Source organism: Aplysia californica, unplaced genomic scaffold, assembly GCF_000002075.1.
Source record: "Aplysia californica isolate F4 #8 unplaced genomic scaffold, AplCal3.0 scaffold00315, whole genome shotgun sequence".
Lineage (NCBI taxonomy): Eukaryota > Metazoa > Mollusca > Gastropoda > Aplysiida > Aplysiidae > Aplysia > Aplysia californica.
The window spans coordinates 453,113-462,451 of record NW_004797585.1 but is presented as its reverse complement, the minus strand read 5'-3'; the positions used below and the strand labels follow the sequence as shown (position 1 = coordinate 462,451).

The 9,339-nt window shown below is 38.6% G+C and overlaps 1 protein-coding gene across 1 annotated transcript in view; it reads right to left on the bottom strand.

The window, feature by feature from the left end:
* The window catches only part of LOC101856356 (uncharacterized protein C1orf87), a gene marked incomplete in the record, with an annotated part of 32,118 nt that overhangs the window by 12,111 nt on the left and 10,668 nt on the right, over positions 1-9,339 (bottom strand). The window contains 1 exon segment of the mRNA XM_035970740.1: positions 231-506. Coding sequence (XP_035826633.1) covers positions 231-506 — 276 coding nt within the window.

Below are 9,339 nucleotides of genomic sequence, written 5' to 3'. Positions count from 1 at the left end.
TATACACTCCCATATACATGATATCCTTTCCGAATCTGACAACATCTTGTTTGTTTGTTTGGTTTTTTGTTTGTTTGATTAGAGAGAAGCGCATCGACACAATAACAGACATTTAGTGTATGGAAAGACTAAGACAGATATAAACAACAGACAGAGAGAAAAGAAGTAGAACCAAACACAGTCACCCCCCAACCACCAGCTGGCCTCATCTTTAATTAGTCAACACTTACGATGGCATCAAATGAGCTGTGACTTCCAGTGAGACCATTGACTCCTCCCCTTCCTACGCCATTCTGGGCTGGACCAAAAGCCGGATGCTCCTCCCTCTCCTTGTAGTAACGTCTTGTCCAGGACTCCGGTTCAAAGACCGTTGACAGCTGATGGTTCTTCATCCGGTTCCCGTCTATGGGCGCTAGTGTCGGGTACTTAGAGGAAATGTCTTTGGAGTCAGGGCGTTTTGTGATGTAGGTGGGCTTTCCTGTCGTGCTGTTCTTGGAAAAAGGGTCCTTAGGAGTGAAGAAAAAGTTTAGAAATAACAATAATAAATCTTATTAAAACAATGTACCATTTCTTTGCGCCATAATTTGCTCAGAAATTTTTAAAAATAAGAACAATTCATATCAAAACAATTTAAATTAATTACTTTGTACTTCTCTTGCAGCGTTTTCAGATCTGTTAGTTATTCACCTTTTTCTTTTCACAGAAAGAAACAGACTAGTGTTCTCGCTCTTTTTCCTGTTTTCCCATAAAACAAAGGGAAAACAAGGCTCAAACTGCACTCCAAATCTCACTTTAGCAAATGTTAGAAAGAAAAATAAGACAGATTTTAATACAATGTACATGTAATTAATTGTTAGAAAGTAGTTCTTCCTTAGTGTGATGCAAAACAACAGAAATGTCGGAAGTAAATGAGAGACCGATACGGACAGACTGACAGACAGACAGACAGAATAAAAGAAGGGGATGGGGTGGGAGGTGACGTATTCAACCTCCTACCCCATGTACTAGTAGGAACAAATCTGTTTTATTTCTCCTTCAGTGAATAAAAGAACAAGAGATCATACAATTTTAGTGATTTTAGTAAGTTACTGTGACAACTTTTCACATTTACGAACAAACTAGTTCCATAAAAAATATACACAATGTACTAAAGTTGAAAAAATGTACAGAAAATTGAGGTAGCCCATCCGGCACCGGTACTAATACTGAGGGTAATTTGCCATTTACAAAAAGAAAGACAAAAAAGAAGTTCATTCAGAAATCTAGATTCTATATATAGATCTAATGTTTCACATGAACGTCGGGCGTGGCAAGCTGGAAAATAATAAACGATGGGTATGGAATAAGGAGCGGTGTGGTTGGGGGGTTGCGAATAAAAAAACCCTAAAATTAATACGCGGGGGGGGGGGGGGGGGGGGGGGGCTTATTCGATACCTTAGAGTAGTGCTCGAAGAGCGACAGCCATGGCTGTGCGTGGTCTAGGATAGTATTATAATTCAGTTCTATGGTTGCAAAAGTAAAACGTGAATTTCACACCGCGTAAGAAGACGGGAAAAGCTTAAATAACTTTGTGCTGAGAAAACAATCCACTCGTGGGCGAAGAGATTAAAAGTCATTCCTCACTATTAGCAAACATATTATTAATATGAAGATATTCATTGATGAACAGGTGGTTTCGACTGAAAAGATAGTTTTATTTCATCAGGAATATTAGAACAAGAAATACATACAAATCAAACTTTCAAACTCACTGCAAGCAACCAAAATCCGAAATAAGGGGAGAGAAATACATACCATTCCATATCATTTTTATTATGTTGTTAAAGTAAGTTATACAAAGGAAAATGTGCAGTTTTGACTTTTCGGAGAACTCCAAGAAATCCGTTTGTTTTTTTTTCTTTCTTTCTCACAAACATCAAGAAATACATTCCTTCTTATGAAAACAAGAGATTTTTTTTCAAACTAAGAATTATTGAAGCCTTGTTGAAGTTGCTCTCAAAAACTTTCTACCTCCAATTTGTTTACACAGCGGGAATTCCTCCAAGTTATATAATTTATCTTATTATTATATTCTACCTGACATATAGAGGGATGTGTAAAGAAACGGATAGCCTATGATATGGCGCTTGTTATGATAATAAAGGCGCAATGGCGATGTTAGAAAGCAGAAAAATAGAGTGATAGAAAAAAGTCAACAAGATGAAATGATCGATAGATATATAGATAGATACAGAGATGCATAGATACTTAGATACACAGATACACAGATACACAGATACACAGATATACAGATTCATTCACAGACAGATAGACAGACAGACAGGCAGACAAAGAGACAAATAGACAGACACACACACAGACACACAGATAGACACACGGACACAGACAGACACACACATACAGACAGACACATAGACACAGAAATTGACACAGAGCCAAATGAATCATTCTTGATAAGAAGCTGTGTTGATAACACTAAGAAAAAGTTCAAGATGTTATTCAAGGTGCACACCGACTCCACATTGTTAGAGTTTTTGTACTGAAGTTTCAGGGACACTGTTGTCATTTTTAAAACAATAAACAGAGGGGGTGAGTTTATCTTTCTCTCTCTCTTACTGTCTGTCTGTCTGTCTGTCTGTTTGTCTGTCTGTGTGCCTGTCTGTCTATCTGTCTGTCTGTCTGTCTATCTGCTTTTCCCTCCCGTTTCTCTCTCTATTTCTGTCTGTTTGTCTCTCACCCTCTATCTATCTATATCTCCGTGTTTGTTTGTATGTATCTCCCCTTTCTCTCTTTTTCTCCCCCTCTCTCATTTCTCTCTCTCTCTCTCTCTCTCTCTCTCTCTCTCTCTCTCTCTCTCTCTCTCTCTCTCTCTCTCTCTTTCTCTCTGTATGTGTATGATTGTGTGCATGGGAGTGTAAAAAACGCGCGTATGGCTGTGTGCGCTTCTCCCAGATAAATTGACAGTTATTTGTTTATAAGTTTCACACAAGTAAAAGGTTTAATTCCATACCGCAGGCCTAGCATCACTGGGCTGTAGAAACAAGACGCACGTGCAAAAAAATATTAAACTTGGTTAGTTTGCGTTGCAAGTGCCGTAAAACTCTTATCAAAAACACAACTAAACAAGGCCAAACCTCACGCTACACAGCAAATGAACCACAAGCACGAAACCACTCAGGTTTATCGGAAATAAAGCGAAACTGTTGAGCTCTCACCCGAGACAAGAATAATAAATCAAATTATCCCATGATATATGCAGGAAGTTTTATAACAGAACAGAGAGATGCAGAAACTGTTTTCTTCCAGGTCAAATTGAAAAGGGCGGTTCTAAATGAAGAGGAAACGTCATGGGAATGAAATGTGGTAAAACGTAAGTATAAAACAGATTTATATCTGAAACAGGAAGTCTATATTTATTTTCCCATAGGGTTTTCCTGCATAGCCTACTCATCGTTGAATATCATGCTTAATAATATCAATGATAGTAAATAACAAGATAGGCCACTCAGTCAAAAAAGTGTCCGCAGGAAGTATGCTCTTTGCTTCAGATGGCGCTGCAGTCTGTTTTGAAGCTCTCTTTCGTTTTTCCAGAAGAAGAATAGGAATAGCACCTCCTTGCGTGCGCAGATCGACTGCTGTTCATCAGCAGTTCGGGTTCGTTCAGTACGGAGTTTTAGTTTTTAAAAATTTTAATGACCTCTTGCCTTTCATTCTAAAGTCAAATTAAACGAAGAAAACAATCACCCTTTCCTCCAGAAGAGGTTTTTTGTCAGCGTAACCATTAAAAAAAAGCGTTCTTCCGAAATTCATTCAAAAACTTGCTAGTTTCACTTTGATTTTTAAAAACTCAAGTAGGATAACTTTGTTCGCTAAAGGTGCGCTTTTGCGAAGAGGGCGCCACCGAATTTTGCGGACACTTTTTTAATTGGCTCAAAGAGAGAAGTGACCCATCTTGTCTTGTACTATCTTTGATAATATATGAGAACTGGGGATTCCCCTTACAACATGATTTTATCATCCCCCCCCCAAAAAAAAACAAAAAAAACAACAAACCACAACAAAAACAACAACAACAACAACAACAACAACAACAACAACAAAAAAACTACAACAAAAAACAACAACAACAACAATAAAAAAAACGTCTGACAAATATCCTAGATTGTGCACCCTTCGTATTTCCGGTTGGCTACGGGGTGCACCGTTTGAGCCAAGTAGAAGACAAGGGAGGAAGGTGCCGCCCAAACTGGACTATTAGGAGTCTAGTGTATTGCCCTTCATTTAGGCTTAATGGCACGGCCCAAAGTTCGAATGCTTCTCTGAGAAGTTTTCATAGAGATTGGTGAGTGATGGCAATGTCAGAAATTTTTGTTGTTGTGTCAAAAAGAAGTCTACGATTTTCTCTGGTGTATTCGGTGGTCACTCGAGTTGTCCACACATATGACAGCATAGTTGAACCTGCTCTAACAACCACCTGCCCAAGTCATTCACCTGTAAAAACGAATACTTCCCATTTCCTTCATTGGGGGATTTCGACATAAAAATGACAATCAAGGAGGACAACCTATCTAAGATAACCATGACTTTCCTCCTTGATAATGGTGGTTGTCTTAAAAAAGTTTTACTGTGCTTATGTGAACACGTGCAGACACACCATAGACTGTGATAAATTCAATAGTGCAAGTGTGTGTGTGGGGTCGGATGGGGGTTGAGGAGACGAGAAAAACTCCCACTTAAGAACAAGAGGCAGACCTCATTTGGGCGGTAGCCCTCATCAGACGCCAAATAGACGGGGTCTGCTGGTCTAATGCTGTCCTGTGGAAGGGCAAAGGCCAAATATGATCACATATAATAACTGTACAATACTGACAAGGACCATACTGAGAAGACGGGGTAAGAAAATCGAAAAAACCCATCCAACTACCAACAGCAACAACAAACAAACAGCCCCCCCCCCCCCACACAAAAAAAATTTAAAAAATCAAAACAACCCACAACAACATAAAAAAACAACAACAAAAAACTACAAAACTACAAAACAACAAACCAAACTAAACCAAAACAAGACTACCCCCCTCCTGCACCTCACCCAACATGATTTTTTTCTTTCTTTCTTTCTTTCTTTCTTTCTTTCTTTCTTTCTTTTAGTTATATCTTCTCTCTCTCTTTCTTTTTTTTGTTCAATCTTCTCTCCCTCTTTCTTTCTTTCTTTCTTTCTTTCTTTCTTTCTTTCTTTCTTTCTTTCTTTCTTTTCAATCTTTTTTTTAAAAAACGGGAATTCCAAGAAGTCTGAGAGAAAACTGCCATTACTTACAACTAACAGAACATTTGGGATACCAAGGCACGCGCAAAGCTGTAGATCCTAAACACTCTATAAGAATACAACTGTCAACAAGAAAAGCAAATGAAAACCAAGTGCATGATATATTTGCATTTCATAGCTGTATATTACCATTTTCAAAGAACAAACATTACAAGGGGAAAAGTGGATAACAGGGTCAAGGTTTTCTGGCTTATGGAATGAAATGTTGCTTAAATGTTATTAGTTGTTTCGAGCAATGAGATAAAACAGTGTCGTGTCTACATGAAGACACATTCAGAACACATACATCATCTACTCCTCCACCCACCAACGGCAGGCGAGTGTTTACTACAAAGCCATGTATGTATAAGATAGTGATCGCTCTTAGAGAAATCAACACCGTTATCGATTTCTGCCGTGTTTCGAATATTTGGAAGACATCCTGTTAAAAGTTATGATGACGAAATCAGTGAATCAATAAGCTATCTTCATGACTGTCTGCGACAAGAGATAAGACCTTAACATTCCCAAATCTCCAGTTTGACAGGCGCAAACAAAAAACCCCCCAAAAAACTGACAGAAGCGACGAAAAAAGTGTATAGAATATAAACTTCGTACAGGGAGCAGTCGTGTGGAGTAGTTTGTTCACAGTGATATCTATATGCCGGACGCCTGGGAGGGCTGATATCTTCAAATCTGGGAGCGAAAACCGCGCAGAATTCAGTAGGCCTACATATGTGTCACGACACGATGGAATCAGACACTCGTCGTCAATTTTTGGGCATGTGGAGTTATTGGTATAATTTTAAAGCTTGTTCAGTTGTTTTGCTATCAGTGAAAAAAAGACCCATCATAAAGGTGAAGATATTTGAGATTGAAGAAGATTGGGTCACCTGGTTTCAAAAGTAAAATTAGCGAGTAAATGGCTGCCAAAGGTTGGTTATTTCCATAGCTTGATAGTCCGTGAAAACTGAAAATTTACATTTTTTGTACCTTTAATCAATGTTTTCCAGTAAACAACCCACCCAGAAATGTGTTCTTAATTGGACGATAATGGTGTTGAGCAAAAAATTAAAAAAACCCAACAACAAAAATTCGATAAAAATGCCAGACTGGCAGAAAAATGCCTGTTTTGTTAATGCCATTGTTTTGACGAGCGCCTGATTTCTGCACGATGTCTCACATATACTTGTGTAAGCTTATAATGTTACCTAGTACCGATACGGCTTTAGTCCAATAATAGAACGAATACAAAACGCAGAATGCAGTGCTTACATATAAGCTTAAATTCTTATATATTAATAATGATAAAAATCTAGTTCGATGTTAACCGGATAATATCAAAATTTATTAACACAAAGTACAAAAGTTTTACTTACATAAGATTATAATGTTATCCACTATGACTTAAACTGTATTATCTTATAATGTAATCCAGTACGACTTAAACCAGATGATAGATATGAATACAAAGCGCAGAACGCAGTTCTCGTTTCAGCTTATGATATTTTCTGTAAGTAGACAGGATTTTGTTGTGAATTTTCTATACTGTGAGGAACAAATTTTCATCAGGCAGATTTTTAATCATAACATTTTCAAGACAACTACTATTTATGGTGCGACCATTCATTTATAAGTAGTATCGTGTTACTTCGAAATAATATTTCATACATTTAATATCTGTCCAAAACCTGTTAAGCAGACCCTTTATGTTTGTGGGTTTGCTCACGAAATTCAAACTGTACCAACGAAACTTGGAATCGATGATGGTTAATGCAGAAGGGAAAAATCAGTATCGATTATCAGTAGCGCTCAAATGATACTGCAGTAATTTAAGTCAATCCATTCCTTTGATCTTCACAAACAAAGAAATCTTGAGTGACGCTGAAATGAGGTGCAGACGTCATAGACACGATGTGGGTGACCGGAGAATCAACGCCAGAGACATAGAAACATTTTTATATACCTTCCAGTGACTGCATCATGCGACCAGCCGACTTGGAACAATACCTCCACGTGTCTAGATCAAAGAAAATTAATCTCATGAACCTATGCATAAATCTAGACAATTAAAAAAAAATAAAAAAATTAAACTCCACTATTGGCATCAAAATCTCTCAGTGTCTTACACTTGAACAAAAAAGCCACATAAATTTAGGCCGACCACTCGTAAATTGCACACACGGCCGGTCAGTAATTATACTGTAATAGTAGAAGTTAAACGTCCTCCTGTCCAAACTATTTAGATCATTTAGAAGGCGGGGTTCCAATCCTGCTTGTCAGGGCTAACCCTCTCTGAGAGAGAGAGAGAGAGAGAGAGAGAGAGAGAGAGAGAGAGAGAGAGAGAGAGAGAGAGAGAGAGAGAGAGAGAGAGAGAGCAGAAAGGCCGAGATCTCGCTAAAAATTTCTCCCCGCTCGGGAAACGAACTTGGGTCTCTTGGGTGCGACAGCGAATCGCCTAATGCCAGACCAAATACACGTTTCCATTAGTTTGAAGTCTCCTTTGGAACTTACTTGATCTATTGCGCGCATCCAGGATCTCCACTCTCTGTGGGGCCAACATGGAGGTAGCCGTGACGTCTTGCGCGAAACACAATTTTATTTCAACCTTTTTTTAAAGATGCAAGACCTCAACTAGACCTTTTTCCGAATAACGGTTTTGTCATGGTGTGAGGTTGAGTGCCCGTTCGATTAAAATCTCGGAGCAGAGAGCTTGGTCCTACGGATACTGTTACCTCTGTTTGTGAACAGTGGGTCTATGACAATCTAGCTACAACCCCCCCCCCCACAAGAACATCCAACATACTAAAAATGAACACCTCTGAGTCTAAGAAACATAAAAACTACAAGCAAAAGCACAATACTTAAACCACCAAAATGTTCAATAAAGAATAAACATCAGGGTGATCCCCCCAAAACATGTTACATCTTTTTGGTAAATATTTTCCTCAACACTGAAGTTTAGTGTTTCAAATTTGTTCACAACATTTGGAAGGCAAAAGAAGAAATTTGGCGGATATTCATTTTAGACAAATTCACGGAAAAGTTTTGCCCTACACAGCTTGTAAAAAACCCCCCCAACCCATTTTCAACTATGCTCCCATTTTTGTAAAATGACGCACTACATATACAATGTAGGCCTACCACTTAAAGTCCCAACAGTTGTGATATATTGTAAGTCACAGCAGCAGTCTAACAGGCCAAAAGACGTTTGCAGATAGTTTTTCTTAAGTTTCCTATGCCTGCTGAGATCATGGTTAAGATTCATAAAGAGCTTTTTGTCTTGAACATTACCTCGCCACCAACACATTTCGTAAGTTTCACTCAAGGTACGGAAATAATGTTTTGATGTCTAGGGTGGAGATGTTTCATCAGTTATGATCCTATAGAAAATCAGAATTTACAATTTTTAGACAAAACGACCACTTCTGGTCAAACATACACCATTCGCACCCTTTTAAACGTCACCACGGTGCACAATAATTTTTATTCAGTAGATGAGTCCCAGAAGACGTCTGCTGTCCGTATACGATGTCTGCAGCTAGGACTTTCCTACATCTCAACGGTCTGCATTCTCAAGGTAGATCTTTATCTACGACTGCACCATTTTCCTGTTCGTGAAGCTGACGTGGCTTAGAGGATATCAATGTGTTCATGATTCCTTGGTCGTCTTGAAAAGCGTGAACATTTTCTCGATGCCATTTGGTTCCTTGACAAAGCCCATAATAGTCACCCTTTCCGGATACGTTAACCCCACAAATGCTCTATTGGGCACACCCAACCCTCCACCATATTGTCTCTAGAAACAACTCAATACTGCACGGTTTACAGTGTGTGTGGCTTTGAGCACTCATGGTTGGGTGGATTCTTGTGTTTGGCTTCCAGTGAACATTACGAACGACGCGTTCATAGATACGTGTGTCAAGTCAAAAGAAGGACATTTCACATATCGAGCTGTCACTGGTTCTCGGAAATCCAGAAGTCTTAAAACTTTTTAAAAAAGAAAACTCTGTCAGAGAAAAGAAACCTTGTTTAAA